The sequence below is a fragment of the Acromyrmex echinatior genome, chromosome 3 (assembly GCF_024713525.1).
Source record: "Acromyrmex echinatior isolate Ae372 chromosome 3, ASM2471352v2, whole genome shotgun sequence".
NCBI classification, from domain to species: Eukaryota; Metazoa; Arthropoda; class Insecta; order Hymenoptera; family Formicidae; genus Acromyrmex; species Acromyrmex echinatior.
The window spans coordinates 6,083,500-6,105,830 of NC_141854.1; the positions used below are offsets into that span (position 1 = coordinate 6,083,500).

Genomic DNA, 22,331 nt, shown 5'->3' on the forward strand with positions numbered 1-22,331 from the left:
ACGCATAATACATAAGGCATAATTCAATCAATCAGAGTTTTTTATTTCATGGAAAAGAAGGACATTGATTGATTCATTTTCTTGTGCATAACGCATAACACGTAATACATAATAAAATGAACCAATCAAAATCCTTCGTTTCCTTCCTTTCTATGAACTAAAGAACTCTGAATTTCTTATATCTTATGTGTTATGCAAGAGTCTGTGCTCTCCGTCTAAGACGTTAATTCGCGCATTTAGAATTATTAAAATTATTATTTTTGAAATTATTAAACATTATTAGTTATATATAAAATAAGAACGAAAAAAAATTTTACGGTGTACTTTTCGTCTTGTATTTCGCATTTTATTCTCATAGGAAGTTTAGACAGCACCTTTCTTCCAAGTTTTATTTATTTATTCTCGAGAGGACAACAATACATTATTCTCTCTCTTAAGAATAGAACAATCGTCAGATTTAATTCTACTAAGCGAACACAGAAATCGAGCAAGATGTGACCGATAATGCGATTATGCCGGACAGGTTTTTTGCGTCCGTATTCTCGATCTGAGCTACTACGAGTTCTTTCTTCCTCTCCCTCGTCGCGGTTACAGACGAATAAAGGATCGAGGGAGACTAAAGGGAGGCACAATCCAAGCCGCGTCCACAGAAATATAGCCGTGTTAAACGAACGCATGCATCGAACGGTAACTTCGATCGCTCGGCCACAATATCATTTAGCATTGAACAAAAATATCTTAAAGCTTGCAAATCCATCATTGTCTGAGATTCAATATGTGAAAATTATCTAATTTAAAGAAGAACAATTTTTATCTATATAGAATATATTTTATTCTATGTAGAAATACATCATCTATATTAAAGTGTAACAAAAATAATTGAAAAAATAAAAACAAATGGAATTAAAAAAAAAATCTGATATGTTAAATGAAAAGTACTCTATAGTTTTTTCATGAGGGTTGCTATAATTTTGATATACTTGATACTTAATATTGTTCTTGTTGATATTTGATACAAAATACTATACGTGTCTTGATTTTACACTGTTAGAAATTTTATTATGAATTTAAGTAACATGTAAAAGAAGTTTGTGAATATGAGGTAACTGTAAAGTAATGAAAAATTTAACTGAAAACTACAATAGTCTTAAATGTAATAAATGTGTGTATTAAATTTCATGTAAATCTACATAAAATTTTATGGAAAGTATAAATTTTATGAAATTTTATGAAAAATACATTAAATTTTACGCACACAAATATATTTTTCAGTTACAAATACATTAAATTTAATGTAATATAATTAAATTTAACGTAATGTTGTGAAGTTAAATTCAATTTATGTAACTTAAAAGTATACTATATTTCATGATATTTTTAACAGTATACATATTATATTATGATGACTACGAATGAATTTCGAAAAAAATGAATATTCTCGTTAAGATAAGATCAGTAAAAAATTTTAACTGAAGAATCCACATTTCAAGAGAGGCATGTTCAGTGAAAGGCACACTTTGCATAGCCAATGAAGATTTTTGAAACAATCGGAAATACAGCGAAACTGATAAAGTATACTACACAAAACAATATCTAAAGTTAATAATTAATAAATGAAGAAAATAATCGACAAAAACAGTCTTTTAATTCAATATATAATATATGAATAATCAAATATCAACGATATCTTGCTACAGTCATCTTTGAATTTTCAAAAGAAATTCGTAACAATAAAAATAGTACGATTCGATCGTTTTCGTGAATCACTGTGTCTGCCACGCGGAAAGAGTCCATGATGGTAAAACGTACGATTGATCTCCGATCCCATACGCGTTATACATGGGGCTCGCGAACTGGAAAGCGACGAGCTATAAGAGCGTCCGCAAGCAGGCAGGCAGGCAGGCAGCGCCGGTTTATTCCTGATCGAATGTTTTTGCACGGCCGCCGCAATCCTAATTGAATTCGCTGTCGGCCGCTCTCGCGGAGCTGCACCGAGAGCGGTGCGTAGAATCACGCGTCGTACATACACGAATTTACGAATTTACATCATATAACTGTGCGACAGAAAAGCAAATCAAAACGAGAATAGTAGAGTTATTCGAAATTCAGCTCCTTTCTCTCTTTTTTTTTTTTGTATAAACGATGAAAATATCCTAAGTACATTCTCGCAATTCAAAAGGATTAGAAGGTAGCAGACTATCTCAAATTTGTTGCTAGATTTTTTTGCAGACACGATACTTACGAAGATTATATCAAACATTTTATGACGATAAAATTATTTAGAAATATTTTTATGCAATATCTCTGCTTGAAAATCACAACAGGTGGCTGATATTTAAGCAGAACAAGTCATTATGATATCAAAATGATGTCAAAATGACTTCAAAATGATTATTAAGTCATTTTTCAATCATTTCCGATTCATTTTAATGTCATTTTGACGTTGTCATGATTTGTCCTGGGTGTACAATTTATATACTTCTTCATATAATTTTATTTAACCGAAAGCAAACATTATTTTATTCATATATAATACCGTTCCTAATTTAATTTCTTTTTTTTTGATAGGAAAAATAAACAGGTATAAATCTTCTTGCGGTTTGAAAGATTGATTGGAAAATATCAGGTCGTCTTAGATTTTTTGCAAATGATAATATCGAAAGTTTTATGAAGATAAAATTATTTAAAAATATATCTGCGATATCTCTTTGTTTGATATAGAAAATCATAACATCAATATAAAATTTATATTATATAATTTCCAATTGAAAGATAAACGAAAGCAAACACAGCATTGTCATTTTAAGTTTAATTTTTTTTGAAAGAAATCGAAATATATTTTTAAATTTCTGCGATATGAGAGACAGGATGATTAGAAGATAGGACGTTTGAAATTATCCATAGGTGATAATATCGTAAAGATGATATCGAATGTTTTGCGAAGATAAAACTATTTAAAAATATATCTGTGCGATATCTACTTGCTGGATGTAGAACATTCTATCAATATAAACAACTTATATTTCTCCATAAAACTGTCCGACTGAAAAATGAATAAAAGCAAAAAATAATGCGATTCAAAGTTTAATTTTTTTTCATAAAAATGAAAATATGCTTCTAGATTCTCCAGAGTTAATGGGCTAATTACAAGATAAAAAGAGCTTAGATTTTTGTTATAGATTATCTTACAGGTGATAGTCGCAAAGACCGCGTCGAATGTTTTATATGGGTGAAATTTTGGAGTTACAACGTTTCAGAACGTGACTCAAAAATTTGCGACGGTCCGAGGTCTCTTCGGAATATTCACGGTCGTAGTGCATGTACCGGAAGAAGAAAGAAGAAGCAGGAAGAAGACGAGAGATGGGAGAGACAGAAAGCTCAGCCGCGTAGGATAACAATGGACCACTTGTTAGATAGCCCATCCCTCGACACGGAGGATACAACGGATACTATTGGTTATTCATTGGGCCCTCTCTTGAAGCCGGTTATCTTGCCAGATCGGATTTAGAAATAGATCTGATCCAGTTATTTCCGATTATCGATGAATGCAAACTTTATTATCAGTCTTAAGAAGCTCTTCGCTTTGTCGTAAATTTTTCACGTGTTTATGCTGCAAATAGGATTACTGCGAATCATAAATTTGTGAGTATCGAATGTATAACGTAATGGCAGAAGAAATATAATAAAAAAAAAAATTAATAACTCTTAAATAAGGAAAATTGTATGTAAAATTACAATAATATTGTATATTAAAGAAAACGTTTTGCCTATTACAATTATATTCAATGTTCAAATAATCTACAATTTTCTTCTTTTATATTTGTAACTTGGATCAATCTTTTATACGCAGAAATGTTTTACAATAATTTAAACATCGAACAGAATAATGATGCACATGACGTGGCGGATTTACGACACGGAAGTAAAATTCAATTGTCGACGAGATGAGAAATGGAAGAGAAGGGAAACATAAGAGATGAGCAGGAGGACAGGAGAGACGACAGAGAACCGGCACGATCAGACGAAAGATGTTAAAAAACTGGTTCCCTCCATCGAGATTTCTTATCATTTTCTTTAGTTAATTCGAATTTTGATTTCTATGTATCTGTACATATACTATTTTTGACAAATTTGTTTTGAACGATTTCTGAAGATTAAAAGGTATTAGCCAATATGTAGGTGTTATGTAAATAGCTACGAGAAATGTAAATGAAATTTCATAAGTATACTTATTCGAAAAAAAAAAAACAGATCACGTTACAAACTGTAACGTTATAGCGACCTATTTTTCTTTTTTTTTGCGGATAAATGAATATAGTATATTTTTTCAATTCGATTCATTGTAGGGAAGAAAGAAAAACGATTGAAGTCAGACAGATATTTCGAAAGGAAAGAAAAAACGTCCAATTAGGAAATTATAAAAACTATATACAATTTAATTTAAAAACGAACAAATTTTAATTTAAACAAATTTTTTTAATTGCATCCTTAAAATTGCGTGCACGCAGTGGCTAAATATCTAAATTAACACAAATATATTGAAAGAAATTTGTATACAGTACACGCTCCATAAAATCTTTCATATCGAAGATCAGTTTAATTTGAAATGAATATTCGATTTACTTTCAAACTTATCACTTTCATTCCTTACTTTTCGCATTTACAATCTTCAGTAATCTTTCCCTAATATTAATTATTATTAACAAAATTAATCAATGAAAAAATTTAATATTAATTAGCGATGTTAATTTATATATCAATAAAACTCATTTAAACGATCAGTTATAGCTTACGCCGGAATTCAGAACAGAATCTTAATTACAAATTTATAAATTATTTACAATTTTATATACATCGTGTACAAGAAACATTGAAAGAATTAAAATGCACATATACATGCATATTGCAAAATGTATATTAAAAAATACACGGCAGATAAAATTAGAAACGGCATATATTATATTTCGAATTCCGTCGCAAATTATAGATCATCTAAACCGAGTTTAAGACATTAAAATAAAAAGCATACGGCGTATGCGCAAGAGAGAAAGAGAGAGAGAGAGAGAGATTGGCAAAGCAGATTCCGAATACATTGTGCACGTAGCCTTAACTCGCGGCGCGTCGCTCTCGCTCCCCGGTGCTCCCCGGCGTGCCCCCGGAACCCGGGTCCGTCTGCGAGATCTCTATCTCGCTTCACGGAGAGGTTTCGCTACTCGCTCCGCGTGCCCCGACTCTCATTGAGAGTCAGTCAGTCAGTCAGTCAGTCCGCCGGAGCGACGCGGTTCGCGCGCATCGTTACACATCGCGCGCCGTTCGCAAGCGAGAGAGGAAAGTTCGCGCGCCTCTCTCATTTCCTTTTTCATCCCTTTTTCACCCGCTTTCTTTCTCTCCTTCTCGCTCTTTCTCTTTCTGTTTTACCGATCGAGGGGGTAGACAACCGTGCGTTGAAATCACCGCGGGATCACCGGTATCTCCGCCGCGCGGAGGAGACGCGCGTCGCGCGATCGTGTCTCGTGCGCGCGCCCCGTGAAATCTCAAATCCTCCGATTTCACGCGTCGGATCGCCAACGGCACGCCGCACGCACGCCGGCACGTTGAATTATATAGGGAGGCCGAGGCGGCCAGGCGAACGTTTTACGTTGCTCGTTAACTGCCAGTGCACGCACGGCGGTTGCCGGGGAAGGTCGAAGGGACGAGACGCTTCCTTACACCGGTGTGCGTGTAACACCTGGTAGCGGCGGCAGCGGCAACGACGACGACGACGACGACGACAGCAGCTGCGGCGGCGGTACTGACCGGCAATTATGCGATCGGCTGCGGCCGTCCTGGCCGCGGCGGCGACGTTGGCTCTGGCCCTTCTCCTGGACGTCGCCGACGTGGCCCTTGCCCGGCATCAACATCGCTCCGGGAACTCCGGCCACAAACCGTCCGGTGATATCTCCCTCTGGATCGATCAGCAGCAAATTAAGATGTTCAGCGGTACAGTTCACAGAAGTTCACTGTTGAGTCTCAAAATCCTCTCGGAAGTCGGATTTCTTATTTTCTTCCCCCTCTAACTTCATATGTGACCCCCTTTCTTCGTATCATCGCTGCTCCAGCGAGTCTTCATTTGAGATATTACCTTTGATATGTTCGATGCAAAAAGTATCGTTAAATAAGTAAATGAAAAAGAGAGAAATCCGATTACTATTCGCGATATCGGGTTACGTTCGTAATTAGAAATTAGTAAACATTAATGTAAAACTAAAACTATTTTTGGCTAATGCAGGGCTTGCAATGGAAATATACGCGATTGCGGAGGGCCGAGTACTCGCTTATCTTTTAGATCCAGAGTTTGAGAATAAATTGCCGATTATCCCAAGCGAGGTGTCGCACGTGAATTTCACGTGGAAGTCAGGAGTAAAAAAATACTATTACAATTTTTTTCGGTTAAAGTCATACGACGAGAGCATCTTGAAAACTCCATCGATCACGATCAAAAAGGAAGGACGAGTGCCTAAGAGACCGAAAGGTAAATATGTCGATATCTCAAATATATCGTTTCCTTACGTCAAAAGTGACACAACTAAAAAAAAACGTAATTTCGAGTTGTTATCCTGGCGAAAAAAATAAAAATCAGAATGTAAGTTGAATATAAGGGGAGAATATAATAGAAGCGAAAATTGAAACAACGAAAAAAAGCATAAACGTCTTTTTTCCATTATTTCAATTTTTATCTCCTAGAAATTTCGTTTATTCTTTTATTACTGTCCCCTTCTTATTCGAATTACGCTCCGATTTTATTTTTGCTTGAGTATGAATAGATGTCTTAACGCCGAGACACTACCATGTCTCCAGATAAGTTAGGTAAACGTTTCCTATCAATCATTAAAACTCATAGCAAATTCTCACTACTGCGCATTTGTGCACATTAAATTGTACAGCGACCTAATCTGATTGTGAGTGTAAAAATAGAATATTTCGAATTATAAAATACATAAAAATTAAATGAGTAGATTGGTCAAAAAAATGAGCAGAGGAAAAATTTTAATTTAAACTAATATAGTATCTCATATTTATTCACAATTAACTAGTTCGATATCATAAAAAAATCCATCTACTCATTTAATTTTTGCAATATCGAGCGGATTACGTCTTTTCTTATTTTATATATAAATATTTTATCTAACAGCACAATAAAATTGAAGAGTATATTTCACGGTTTCTGTATTTATAACACACATATTTTTACGTCAATTCCTTTACATTAGCTATGATCTACGCACTGAATGCATTAGTCGAATTTGTTTAACTTAATTTCATAAAAAATCGTCAAAAGATTATAATTTAAAAAAGATGAGTTTTTAAGGATTGTGAAACGAAAATAACAAAAATATCATTTAATCATGTTAACAACATATTCTTTTTGCTGATATTTTGTGACTAGTCAATAATTTTCTGTCAAACTGAATGAAAAATAGTTTTTCCCCTTTTATGGGAAGCTTAATCCTTTGAGTTGTGTCACTTTTAAAATATATAAAGGCGTAATATCGAAACTACTTAATTAATGTGCGAAGAAGCTAACTATGTTCTATAAAATAAATGTTTCTCGCATTTTTATGAGAACTCGTGGTTTAAAAAACATATATATATATATATTAGGTGTTGGAATTAATTCGTAGCGTTTTACAAGTGATGGGAAGTACTTTCATTAATGTATTTTTTAATGCTCATGTGAAATAAATAACATTCTTTCATTAAAAACGCTACGAATTAATTCCAACACCTAATATATACATATACATGTATACATATATATATATATATATATATATATATATATATATATAATTCAAACAAATTTACAATTATTACCAAATGTAAATTATTGCCTAATTGTAAATTTGAAAAATCTCGGAAAAATAAATCATATTATTGTTAACACCAATTTGCAATACGAATAGTCATTTTCAATGTATTTTTGTCTGCTGAGTACAAATCTTGTTGTCCAAATTCGGTTGTCACGGTCACAATTTTGAGAAAAATAGTGTCAAAAAAAATTTTTAGGATTTTCATAGCATCATTGTAGCATCAGCAGCAGATTTTATTTTTTCTAAATTTTATTTTTTTTAAATTTGGTTTATATCACGCGAAAGTATCAACTTTTAACTATAAAATGCATTTTACTTCGTTTCGGAATAATTTTTCGATTTCGGGATATAACAATTTCCATAATAATTTGTTTTTTCATGTCATACATAAAAAAAAGCATTTTGTTTCATCCTTAATATTGCATTATGTAGAAAGATGGAAAGTGCTTTTGTACTTACATAATACAATTATATAAATTATATTATGTAAAAAAAAAGGTCAAATTTTATGGCCCAGTGTTATTATCATGACAAAATTATTAATACAGATATTAATAATAATGATAATTAAAAGATAATAAAACTTTCACGTGACATTAATAAAAATTAAAAAAAAAAAAGATTTCTGCTAGTATTGCAACGTTATGAATACTATAAAAATTGTTTCTAGCATTTTTGGCGTCATGTTTTTTTAATAACTAATAATCGAATAACGGATTCGTGTTCAGCAGGTAAAATTACAATATCGGAAATGATTACTCAAATCATTCGCATACAAAAAAAGGTTTTGTTGCCCAGTATTATTGGAATTCTTTATGAAAAGAAACAAACTTATTATTAGTATTGAGAGTTTGTTTATAAAGCATTCTGAGATAAAATCCATTAAGCATAGCATATATATTAAGAATAAACAAAATATTTACCATAAAAAATCAATAAATCTTGTAATACAGAAATGTTGCAGCAAAGAAAAAGATTGTCGGAATCTAAATGCCAGAGAAATGTCCGCAATTTTTTATTCTAGTTCTCGAGATAAAATGATATAAAATTCGAATAATTGTAAATTGCGATGAAGCTTGCTGATGCGGTCATTTTTCGCTTCACTCATCAATGAGTATTAACGTGCTAATAGCGTTTTCGTTTGTCAGAGTTAATATGTATTGGCCTTGTGGAGATTGAATTTGAAATCTAATGCACGTTCGGCTTTTATCGTGCGATAAAATGCCATTTTCACGAATAAATCTAAAATCACGCTTGCAGTTGGATATATCTTTATCGACATTACGTCACTTTCACATTCTATGACACGTTAAAATGAGTTCGGTACACATGCTCGCAAATACGTCCATTTTGTTATTAACTTTTATCTCTCTATGTGGCGTTGCATAAGTGTTATGCTCTGATGGTCTTATTTACACAGTCAAAGGTAAAGATCTTTTGCTGGCGTGCGGCGGTAAAATCCTGATCTAAGAGAAGGCGCCGAAGATATTCTTTGCCTGAAGAATATTTTGTTCGACCGAATCAATCTGAAAATTAATACGACGAATTATGGCAAGTTATAATATTATGACGTTACATTTGCAAGGATTAAATTGCCATTGATGATTTTGAATGTTTTTTCAATTTTATTTGAAATACTAAACTTTGTAAACTTAAATACATTAGGAATAAATATTATCAATTTGTCCTGTGAAAAGAAATTCGATTAAATCTGATTGCATGATTAGAAATGTGTCATTTTATTTATTAACTATTAATAAGACATATTTGTGATTCTATTTATCGAAATAGAAAGTGTTTTTCCTGACTTTTTAATGTATGCGAAGATAATTATTTCTATATTTTTTAATAACATATTTTTATATTTGCGATCATATAATTTTGTAGAACTTATCGAAAATTTGATCGATAAAATCTGAAACTTCTATAGATTTGCGCGTAATTAGAATAAAATATACTTTTAGTTCTCTCTCTCAAATCGGATAAATATAAAATATACTTTATAAGTATAATTTTTTCTTAGATCGGGTATAAATATTACGTCACGTGATATCGCCAAAGGGATCGAACTGCGAGAAACTCTCATAATAGGTCTAGCGTATTTTTTAAGATTAAAATAAAAGTCAAAGAATTGAATTAAAATTTGAATAAAATTTCAACAGTATAAATTAAGAATTAAAATTAAAATAAAAAACGCTTACGATCGAACGTTCGAATGGAAGATGAATGAAGAGAGATAGGAAGTAGAGAAAATTCAGTTACAACGAGATCTCACCCTCTTTGTTTTTCCGTTGCAGATTTCAGCATTCTCCTACCTTGCGCTGGCAATTCGGGCATAGCGCAATTCGGGATCAGTCTGATGATCGAGACCCTCAAAGGAAAACCTTTAAACGGGACGCCTCTTCGTCTCAGTTTGAGGAAAGAATGCACCGTGCGCGGTGAGTCCGTCAGTCGCGCCCACGATCACCACCTCTTCACTCACACATACAGTTCTGTATCAGCAGTAATTCGTCGCTTAATTTGCTGCATGCTCTTAACCGATGCGGGAGAGGCAGTCAGGAATCAGCCGGATCTCTTCCTCGCCTCCGCTCGCGAGGATGTTGTAAAACGCGCCCACGAAATCCGGTTCGCGCATGGTTCATTCGTTCCGACTGGCTCTCCTCATTTTTTATTTAATCGACAGCCGTGGCATGTACCTGATGCGCGTATGAGTGCACGTTTTGATACTTTGTAAGAGAAAGATTATCTACCTGTACCTGCCCGCCGCGGAACGATGGGTCTGATAATTGTGCGAGGGAGGCGCATCGAATCTTCACCGTTCCACAGTGTCTGAGAGATTTATGGATGTTACGTCGTTAAACGGTTGCTCCGATCCTCGATCATCGCGACGAGATCCCGGTCCAAATGAGGATGCTTGCGTTTGTCAAGGTGTCAAAGGGAGTAGCGAATCGATTAACTTGGACCTTTTCCTAACGCCTTCGCAAAACTTGCACGTGGCTAATTTTACACGCATATTCGTTTCTCGTCACGTTTCAAAAAGGAGCACGTCGAAGCGTCTTGAAGCATCAGTTACCAAAACAGAACCAGGAAATAAGAGATTTCTTTTGAAATAAGAGTTTCAAAATGTTCTCAAGTTCCTGAGGGCGCACGTGTTAAATAACTTTTGTTCGTGTTTACTCATGTTAAATGAACATTGTTCGCGAAATATTTAACTCAGATCAATGAAGAAAGCCATATTCGATCAAAGCAAATTTTAATGCCTAATATAATATTTTTATGTAAATTTTACAATTGTCAATTCAATCAAATCGCCCAATTATTTGTCAGTCTTGGAATAGTCCTATATTGAAGCTGGAACGAATTTAAAAGACATCCGCACGGAATCACAGATAAAATCCTGAAATGGTATTTTAATAAATTCTTTACAATATTTTAAAAATGCTCATTATTAGTATTAAATTAATTTGTAATATTACGTAGTTCAACTTCAGTCTAAAATCGTGTTTCAAGACCGATAAACAATCGGCACACAATTTGCTTGAATTGGAAATTGTAGAAATTTACTGCCTAATTTTAATGCCTAATAATAAATATTAATAGGCATTAGGATCTGCTTTAATTGAATAGAAGAGATTCATAATAGAAGAGATTCGTTCTTATTTTAAGATCATCTTGAGATGCTGATACGTCTCTGATTAATTCATCATAGACGGTCCTAAGTATAAGATTCGATTATGTATATCGCTCATAGTCTTCTTATCTGTGTTTATTACTGAAAAAAATAAACTAAATCTTAATAAATCATTTATTTGATGTATAAGAATTAATTTGATTTAATTAACATGATTTATTAAGTAAAAAATTTTTTTTATTGAGTATATATAAACATTCATTTACTGGAAATAAATATTTAGTTGGTATATACTATTCAAATAAATATTTATAACTTTTACATCTTTTCTTAGTGCATGTTACTATGCATTACGATACCTATACAAAGAAATAACGCGAGAAAGAAATCTTTAAGACTCCATAATATATATTTTAATTTTATTTACATCTCAATGATGAACCTCAATTTCGCGTACTCATCGCCGCTCACAAGGTGGAAATGTGGACCTCTTTTGTGTGGTTTACTTTTTGCCTAAAAGCACTCTCATTCAGAACAGATTTTATTAACGCTATCTTAGTATAATACGTCTGTCTTGTAATTATGTTAATTACAATTACAAAGTGTTAAATAATGTCAAGCTCTTTTTAATGCATCAGGCGTATTTAATGAGTGTTGCTAACGAGTAAGGATCGGGAATGAATGTAATTTCGGTAAGCTCGATTTCCAATGCTGCATGTAACGAAAAAGGATCTTATTAGATCGGGTTCCATTTATCCTCGAATAAGGATTGTTATTATCGCGTGCATGCCGCATGTAAATATGAACTCGATCGGAGAAATTATCCAGTGCAATCCTTACTTTTCATTTTGCAATTTGACAATTAACTATTATTATCGTCTGACATTCAAAAAATACTCGCTTTAGCTTATATTAAAAAAAATTTTTTTACTCAAACACATTGCTTTAGATCGGTTTTTGCTTGTATCTTCTACATTAGAATCCATTTTTTCTGTTTCATTTTGCCTGGCGCTTTATTTGTTAAGCGTTAGTCAGTTCTATGCTTCTTTAAGTCATTGTTCGCCCGTGAATTATGAATTAAGTGCCTAATTGCCTACTTAATGCAAAAGAACGCAGAAGTCTGCTCTGCCTTTTCAATATTATTCTCAGCTCTTTCTCAATCTCTATTTGCATTCCAGTTGTTAATCATTAAGTCAAGTATGTGTTTATCTACTTTAAGTATTTACATACGTAAATATTCCAATAATATTGAGGATTGAAAGGATTATTCAGCATGTGCGATCGATTGAATTTATTATATAAATTACGAATGAGAAGACTGGTAAATAATGATCCATGTAACATATTATTGTTTTCATCTTCTCGAATTCAGATAGAGGTAACAGAATATGATGCTCGCGAACGTTTCGTTACAATCGCTTCTGCGATAATACATCAATGATAATTCGTGACATAGCAGGTCGAATGTGTAAATGTGAAATAATTAAATATGTATATTTCTCATCAAATTTTTTTTTTTCGATAAGTAATATTCAATTAAAAGAAATCCACGGTTTATATGTGCCATAAAAATGAGATAAATGAAAAAAAATATATTATTACGAGATTTATAACAAAATTAACTACATAGATTACAGTTATTGTATATTATTCTTAATATTAATTATCGTTATTTTTTTTATGAATTTATACACTATTAAGTTTCATTTTAACAGTTCTGTTTTTTAAATGATCTTTTTGCTGAAGATATATATATATATATATATATATATATATATATATATTAAATATTTAAAAAATGTTACATTATATAGACTAAAACATATTCTCTTTTTTATGACATAAAATGAGATAAAAATATAATATATTGTATTCAATTTCATGATTAATCCCAAAGTTTTTGAAAAGGAATGCACGATTAAATTTGCATGAGATTGCGTTAGAAGAATATCTTATTGGAATAACAGATAGTTGGGCGCCAGGCACGAGTGAACTTGCCGCTCTTTCCTGAAATTAATTAGAATGTTTTCCAAACGATATTCTACTGAACTGCGAGATCGTGTTCGGTTCTGTTACCAAAATATTTTATCGTTTTTAATCGTACAAAGATAATTATTAAATAAGTGTGTGTTTATATTTATGTGTGTAACGTATTTACAGACATTACGATATTATTCTATTTTTTAACTGGATTTTATTTTTGCAGAGCCTAATCCTGGTCCCTGCCCAGATGGTTATCTAGGTCCTAATTGTAAAACAGCGCTTTGTTATCCGAATTGCATGAATGGCGGTAACTGTACGGCACCAGGCGTGTGTTCATGCCCACCAGGATATCAGGGTCCTTATTGCGAAGGAGGTAAATAAATTATATAATAAATTATATAAATATACGACGGAAAAAAGTAGAATTCGCTTAAAAGAAATAATAAAAATTTTTTAAATTTTATTTTAATTTTCGAAATATGTGTGACAAAGTAAATTTTAAATTTAGTATTAACTTATTTCTTCCAATAGATTCGAGCGTTTATCCAAGTATATTTTACGTCTAATTTTAAGAAAATTTTTGCGTAGAAATTTGTATTCAAGTTCCCGAGTCAATTTTGTGTTTCACTTCTTAATTCTCTAGACACAATATTTCTCGAATATTCTTACAGCTCTCCAAAAAGATGAAAAAGCGAGGGCAGAGAATAAAGTACGTGCTCCAGAATTTCTTATTTTTTCAATAGATACAAAAGCTTTCTTATAGTATTCGATTTCCTATAGCTGTGTAGAGCTGCATTGCCATACAAAAGTATGAATGAATATTACAACAGATTTTCGATGAATAGTCTGTCACAAACTTTTCGCAAAGTTTAAATATTTTAAATGATATAAAACCCAGCATTTTTATTAATAAAGTTGACAAGTAGTTCTTTTACGTCTAAAAACGTACGTCTATTTGTCTAATCTCGCACACCTTTAGATTTCTATCTTCGTAGAAAGTTACCATTATCGGGAAAACATTTGATATCAGATCAAAAAGTGGAAAAACGAGACGTAAAACTATTTCAGCAATTTAGATATAAATGTCTGTGCAAAAGATATCTTAAAATGTCATAAAATGGAACAAATGTTTCAATTGTATCTATTGATAGATTATGTGAAGAAATAAACTAATGGTAAACTTTATTTTGTTGTTTATCTTAAATAAAATATAATTAAAAATTTAATTAAAAAATAAAAATTTTTATTTCTTTCGAGTGGATCTCTTTTGGAATTTTTTTCCTTATACATATATTGTTTATACAAATCGATTTTAATTAGTACATATGTTACATAATTTATGAAGGTTCACTTGAAAAGTGATTACATGATAGTGTTTTTATTTATTTCTACTTAATTTAAATTGCATCCTTTAATTACTTCATAAAAATAAAATTTCCATAGAATATTGCAATTTATAAAAAAATTAGTGATTAAAAAATGCTCTATTAAATTCGGAATATTTCGAATATTGTTAGGTTAATTCCTTATAAATAAAAAGTATAAATTCAAAGTATAATTACAAGTAACAATTGTTATGTTTTTTTACATTTAATCCCAAATACTTGCAAATGTGTTCATATCACTTTGGAAATCGAAATAGCGGTTTTACAGCCGTATTTGATCACATTTGTTAGAACTTGGTAAAACGGTGCTTGCTCGGCGCCGTGATCTATGCCTGTATCATGATGCATCTGCTCTTCATCTCGGAATTTCTTGATGATTTCGAGTATCTCTTTGTCCACATTTTCGTCATTCTTCATCAACGTACGTAATTGATCGTTGTAATGCTCGACGATCACAGTCTCCACTGCCACAGTGCACGCCATCGCTGCTTTCTCGCCCATGAGAGCAGTACCGGCACCCAAAACGAACCCGGCAATATTCCACAGCGGGATGAGGACGGTGGGTCTGACTCGGTACTTGCGAATCAATTCCTCGAATTTGGCGCGGTGTCGCTTCTCTTGATCCCACATGTGCTGTATAGTCGGTCCGACTGTCGTTCTGCCTACGGTTTCGCAAAAAACCATTAGAATTCTAATCTATATCTACAACCATACATTACGAAATCGAGCAACTATACCTAGTATGGCCATTTGTCCGGCGTATATTCTGTCAGCTCCCAATTCGCCGGCATGATCGACTCTTATTATGGAGTCTAGTTCTTTTCCAAACGAACTCCTGGCAGCTAATGTACTAGCCAGTCGTATATCCACTCCTCTGATACGCAACATTTTTCTATATAAAATTTTCAAGTTAGATTTCTATCACTACTTATGAAGATTAACTATGCCAAACAATTTCTGCACAGGTATCTGCACAGAAAAATGTTTGAACGGAGGAAAGTGTATTCAAAAGGATATCTGTGAATGTCCAAAAGGCTATTTCGGTTTGCGCTGTGAATTTTGTGAGTACAAATAACGGAATCTCAAAAAACATTTCAAAATCGTATAAAATTTAGAAAATTTTTATTATGTTAAACAATTTTTTATTTTTTCAGCCAAATGCGTTATTCCTTGTCTCAATGGAGGCAAATGCAAGGGTACTAACATCTGCAGATGTTCAAACGAATATAAAGGCAATCACTGCGAAATTGCAACCACACATATAACGTCACAACGTTCAACATGTAGCAAGCCGTGTAAACATGGAACCTGTCAATCAAATGACACATGTCTCTGTGAAGCTGGCTGGTACGGAAAGTTTTGTCACAAAAGCAAGCCATGGGCTTAGAGACTAATGGAAAATCTTCAACGTTATTATTATTCATACCAACTGAATCTTTTAGAAAGCGATGTTATTCTAAAATCACTAGATAGAATTTACGGCAGATTGTGTTTACATATATATCCTGAATTGTACGGAGAAACAAAGGTCTATGCGTTCGTAGAGAAAGAATCTCGTGATATTAAAATGATTCAAAGAAATTTGTAGTGTATTCTTGTTTTTATTTGTGAAAAGAAAAGCATTAAAGCTTTCACAAGATTTAGATCCAAATCTCGATTGTAACTAGTGTGATGTGAAATTCATAGTTTTTCCAATTTACTCTGCCTCAGATGTGATATGTAAAGAACTGCTTTATGTCATTTTACAATATTATTATTTAGTTAATACTACTTTTATACTGTAGATGTAACAATTGTAAAAACAAAATAGGAACAAAATGTATTTTCTGTAATGGTTTAGAAAGCATAATTATGATAATAATTCAGCATTGTAGTAGTGTGCCTGTGATGGACTTCTTCTCCTATACTATCTTTTTCTGTACATCTTAGAATATAGATAAATAAATGTAGTTTTATATTATAAATTGTGAAAAGAATATGAATTTTGAAATGATCCAAATAAGTTTTAACACTTGAATATAAAATATTAAAAAAATGATAGAGGTCTAATCTCGAAAGAATTTTTAATTTATATAAATGTAGTAAAAAATTTTAATTTAATCATTTACGAAATTATTGATGATATATTTTTTAAACAATTTTAATAACAAAGATTATTTGATATGGATATTTCATACATTACAAGCAATAAGGATTAAAAGTAAAAGAATAGAAAGCCAAGAACATCATGGAAAGTTAAGGAAGTATCAGATCTCTACAAAAAGTGATTGGAATTGAAAATTATGTTTTCTGCATAAAAATAAATGTTATACATATATAAAACAGTTTAATAATGTAAATTTTTATATTTAACAATACAATTTTATAGCTTAAATAAATTTTTTTTTCATTTCATCTTATTATTATTTAAAAATATATTAACTACTTAATGAAATAATTTTTGTTTTAAGTTCTAAATTGTCGCCCAACTGTTTTACTTTCAAATGCATTAAATACAATACAGGAAAATTTTTTCATTTTTTCATTTTGTCAAAAAATATGTGTAATATGTCCTTAACAAATAATGCGCTTATTTGCAGAATGAAAGCAGTAACATATTTAGCAAATTTCTACATGAATTCCAGGAAATATTTATTATCGAATGTATGCAGCTTTGCATCACATCAGATATAATGTCAAAGAAACATTAAATAAAAAAATACAAAAAAGAAGCATCAAATACGATCTAAACTGGATTTTGCTTAATAATATTTCTATGTAAATTTTAAATACATTTTTCAGTTAAATAAATATTATTTATTTGCAGGGTTGAGAATCTAATTTAACTTGTTAATAAATAATTTATAGTTAATTATTTTGATAAATGTACGGAAGTATTACCCCCCATCAAAAATCGCGGTATTTTCAGTGATTCACAAAATTAGTCATAAAAAACATGTATACAGTATTTTAAGAGAAAAGCTTATTGTTTTTGTGGGAAAAATTCAACAATTGTACTGCATATGTTTAAAATTTTAAATATCAATTTTATGTTGATTAAATACATTCATAGTTATTACCCAAATTTTTCGCTTTACTAAATTGATGAATATAATATATTAAAAATGGAAATTTTACGAAAATTAGCAAAGACCCAGTAAATATTCAGAAGTACTATCTATTAAAAATCACAGTTTTTTATTCGGTAATTAACAAAATTAATTATAAAAAGACATGCAATGTTTTAAAGGGGAACTTATGTGATTCTGCAATAATTTAAATTAATTAAAACAGAGAGTATGTATAATTTAAATTATATAAACAAATTTGTGTTTTTAATTAATTAAAAGCAAAGAATATATATGAATCAAGAATCATTATTCTTTATTACAATTTAAATTATATAAGAAAATATATGTAATTGTAGAGTATTTTCCCACAAGAATAAGCTCTTTTATAAAACAATGTATATATCTTTTTATAATTAGTTTTGCTAATTATTGAAAAAAACTACAATTTAAGATAAGATAATATTTTTGAACATTTAAGTAGTTACATTTTTTTTTTTGTAACTGTAACTGTAACTGTAATACTTTTTAAATATTTTAAACTATTCGTCAACATATTGGCTGACCAAAATAAAGTGAATGCTCAGTGAACAAATTTGTAACTATTTTTTATATTTGATTATCCTCGATAATCATCATACATTGTAAATAACTATATTAATAATTAAGCTGAAGGTCTTTTAGTGTGAGGATATTTTAACATTAATCCCATAACTTTGGTTTCTAAGTGTATTAATTTTGTATGTTATAACAAATATAATATATGACCGAATACTTAATATAATAAGAAAAATTTATGAATGAAGATTCGGTCGAGACATACCATTTCGATTTTCTGACATACAGTAAACCCTTATTATTAATATTTATTAATTTAAAAACATCTTGTATTATTTCTTTAGCTGGTTTCTTGGTCTTTACCTGCTCACGTTGATTTACATACACGAGCATATCTTTCTTTATAAAATAATTTAGTAATATCAAAAACATAAAATTTCTGTATTTAAAATAGAAATGCAAATAATTACAAAGATTAACAGAAAAAAATAACTACTCGTTACTTCCTACAATAACTGTAACTGTTTAGAATTAGTAACTTATAACAGTCTTAAAAAGTAATTAATGACTTTTTAAGAAAAAAAATTATAACTTGTTATTTAACAATGTTAAACAAAGATGTTATGATCATTGTGTTACGCTTACTAGAAAGCACCATGTTTATGTGCTCCAATTTATTATTAAAAAAAATTAATTCTATTATTTAATATAGTATATATTAAATTATATAATATAATTATATAATATAATTATATTATATGATACAGATTTCCACTTAATAAATTATTGATGAAATAATCAGAGTCCTTAGCTTATAGCTCAAAACTAGGTGCACTTGCACGGCAAATAGTCAAAGTTACAAAATCCCTTTTCAATGTGAGATAATACAAAAATATGTTAAGTAGATAGAAAATAGTGCGTATGTAAACGAACGTGACACTGACATTTACAAGGTGTATTTTCAAGCGGCGGAAACAATCGTCGAGGAACGAGACGAGCGACGCCGAATGTAGCCAACTAGCCAGAGATCTCAGGAAGGTCGCGGGAGAAAGGTGTCGTAGTCAAGAAGAAGAATATCAATGCGTTATACGAGAACAGATAGGTTATAGTCGTCCTCCGACAAGCGACATTACGATTACATTATGTCGTGCCGTGGCGCGGCGCGTCGCGCCGCAAACGGCACAGGCAGTCACGTGTCCCTCGGACCAATGGCGGCGTAGGTACGCTGTCCGCCATGACGCGTGCCCAAGCGATTCCCGCCAATCGCGCTATACCAAGCTTGTATATATGTACATGGCGTTGGCGTTCTCCTGGATCGCTGCTGTCGTTCGGTGGATTTCAACGGGGAAACGGTGAGTGCTGGCGCGGTAGGCTTGGAAAGTTGGCACGCGGATGATCGGCGATCGAGATCGGGTGCGCGCGACGTCCTCGCCGTCTGCGAAATCCATGCAATTTCGCATCGTCTGCTCGGGTGGGCCTGCATCGCGCAGACTCGCCCAAGATGGCCGGTACCGTGTCCGCGTTTTGTTGTGGTGGTGGTGATGGAGGCCCACTCGGTGCCGATCGATACGCCCGCCGCCGAATACCGGCCATGGCGGCTACCGTTGTCGTCGTCGCGCGTCACGCGTCCTGAGGTAAAGGCAAGTCGGCAAGTGGCCTCGCGTTCGCCGACGCAGGACCGGCCACGGTGACGGTGATGATAAGCGCGGGCGCGACCGCGTGCGCGGGGCGTGGTGCGAGAGCGTAGCCGAGGCGGTCGCCAGGTCGCCTCCCCGCAGACGCAAAGAGACCTAAGCCCTCCCTTGAATCCACTCCGCGGGAACACACCAAGGTGCGTACGCAACTCGCGATTTTCACTGGGCCTGCTCCATCGGCTCCGCGTTACCGAGCAGTCGTCGTGAGCTGCTCCGCTACCCGGCTACCCGGAGGTGTAGCCTCTCTTTTGCGTGTGCCCTGCGCATTTTCATTGCCCCCCCAAAGTATCGGCCCGAATAAACGCGCATATCCCCGCGGTCTCCCTCTCTTTCTTTCTCCTCCGTCTCTCTCTCTCTTTCTCTCTTTCTCTCTTTCCCTCTCATCGTTACTTTACGCGCGCGTTCTTTATCACCGCGTTGTCTTGTTGTTGTCGCCTGCTGTCCGTTTCGTTTGTCAACTTTGCCAACTCTACAACGATCAGCAACGATGCTGCGAGATGGACGAGAGACGCAGCGGCAGCGGCGGTGGCGGCGGCGGCCACCACCACCTCTATCGTCGCCCTCACCGTCGCCGTCATCGCTTTCCGCTGTACTCCTTTATATCTGCGTGGGTATTCGCACGCTAACTCGTCCATCAGGAGAAATATGCGTGCGAGACGCGGAAGTCTTCCATGTGGAAGTCTTCCATCCGTCGCCTGCTGGTACACGCCGCCGTTCGCAGCTCGTCAATCGTGCGAAATGTATATACCCTAATTTACCTCTGTGTTTTTTTTCTCCTTTCCCCTTCCTCCGGAAAGGAAACACGTGCTTTTCGCCTTTTTTTTTGCTCCCCAGTTTCCAGCAAGCGATGTAAATATACGGAAAATGTTAAGAATAATATAATAGTACGGTCAATGAATCTCTCGAGTGTCTTGATGCATCTTTTACACGTTCAGTATTTCTGAATTATTTTAATGACAATTGTACACTACAGGAATTTCATTAAAGAACTTTCAAGTAAAGACTTTGTCATTTCAGGCTAAGGTGATGTGAAGAAGAAATTGAAACTGCCAAATCGACATCACAACTTTCTACGGTGTGATTACAATATTCAAGATACCAAAACGGCTAACAAACAGGTAAACATGGTGTCCATGCAAGATGCGGAGACTAGCACGATGCGCAGGCTTTCAGATGACGACGATGATGATCCCAGTAGCGGGTCTGAAACCTACGAGGAAGGAGATCTGCTTACAGCTGCAATGGATGACGATGTTACAGCTCAACTAGCCGCAGCAGGTTGGCAAATCAAAAACATTAATGGTGATTTCCCATTTTTTTTCGCTTTTTCATTTTTGTTTATTACCTAACCACCTTTATTTATGGATCAACCAAAATATGCAGGATGCATTATCTTTCTGCAAGAGTGTTATTTAGCATTATGGCTAAACTTCCTGCAAGAACACTAAATTTCAAGTAAGAGAATTTGATGCTTTACATAAATAAACATATATATGTATTTATAAATGTAGCTATACAAAAAAATATATTTATTATTTTATATGCTGTGTATAATATAAAATGACTTATTAAAATTATATTGTACATTTTCAATCTTTGTATATCTCTATTATTAAAGATAATTTTCATTATTTATCAATCTGAACTTCTTCAAAAACGATGTTATTTTACGTTAATTTATCTCATTATTCTATGCATAATATTAAAATAAGATTTTTTAAAAATAAATATCTTAGAATATTTCATATTGAGTTTAAAAGATGTCAAATTAAAACGTTTCATAAATCATTTAATTCTTGGCCAGTTTGTTTTTTTCCACAGAATATATATATATATATAAAATTTGTATTTGAATGTCATTATTTGCAAAATCATTTTACGATAATATTTATGGAAGCTTTTTAAATAAAAAAATATAATTTTTACTATAGACTAGCATGATAATATATATTTTTTTGCTTTACTAATGAATATTTTCGTCTATGATTTATGCATTAATAATTTGACTCTTTGTTATTGTGCATTTTGTCGTGTTTGTGTGTTTACTTGTTTTATGTTATTAGTGTTGAATGACAACGGATTGTATTCATAATTAATACAAGATTTTATCATGAAAGTTAAAAATCAGAATATTGCCTTGAATTACTTTCTTATTCAAATGAAGATTTATTTATTATAATAGT

The 22,331-nt window shown here is 32.8% G+C and overlaps 3 protein-coding genes across 11 annotated transcripts in view; 2 read left to right on the forward strand and 1 right to left on the reverse strand.

The window, feature by feature from the left end:
* On the forward strand, positions 1–16,813 carry shf (WNT inhibitory factor 1). 2 transcript variants are annotated; one of them, XM_011065264.2, is made up of 6 exons: positions 1–5,979; positions 6,269–6,511; positions 10,148–10,339; positions 13,688–13,837; positions 15,815–15,910; positions 16,004–16,813. In XM_011065264.2, the coding sequence occupies exons 1-6, from the start codon at positions 5,805–5,807 to the stop codon at positions 16,234–16,236; spliced, it is 1,089 nt and encodes a 362-aa protein (XP_011063566.1). In that variant the 5' UTR covers positions 1–5,804; the 3' UTR covers positions 16,237–16,813. The 2 variants fall into 2 exon arrangements, with proteins under 2 accessions (XP_011063566.1, XP_011063567.1); XM_011065265.2 differs by having other exon boundaries at positions 4,774–5,979; positions 10,148–10,288.
* Coq7 (ubiquinone biosynthesis protein COQ7, mitochondrial) lies at positions 14,686–19,718 on the reverse strand. Its single transcript, XM_011065263.2, has 3 exons — positions 19,399–19,718; positions 15,587–15,741; positions 14,686–15,511 (listed from the first exon to the last, which is right to left on the reverse strand). The coding sequence occupies exons 2-3, from the start codon at positions 15,735–15,737 to the stop codon at positions 15,081–15,083; spliced, it is 582 nt and encodes a 193-aa protein (XP_011063565.1). The 5' UTR covers positions 15,738–15,741; positions 19,399–19,718; the 3' UTR covers positions 14,686–15,080.
* Positions 19,687–22,331, forward strand: part of ewg (DNA-binding protein Ewg) — a 14,223-nt gene continuing 11,578 nt past the window's right edge. For 4 of the 8 annotated variants that reach the window (XM_011065252.2, XM_011065258.2, XM_011065261.2 and 1 more), the window contains exons 1-2: positions 19,999–20,285; positions 21,166–21,450. In XM_011065252.2, coding sequence (XP_011063554.1) covers positions 21,273–21,450 — 178 coding nt within the window. In that variant the 5' untranslated portion in view covers positions 19,999–20,285; positions 21,166–21,272. Of the gene's footprint in view, positions 19,807–19,998; positions 20,286–20,342; positions 20,889–21,165; positions 21,451–22,331 lie in introns of those variants that run through there. The other 4 variants (XM_011065253.2, XM_011065259.2, XM_011065260.2 and 1 more) reach the window with 4 other exon arrangements.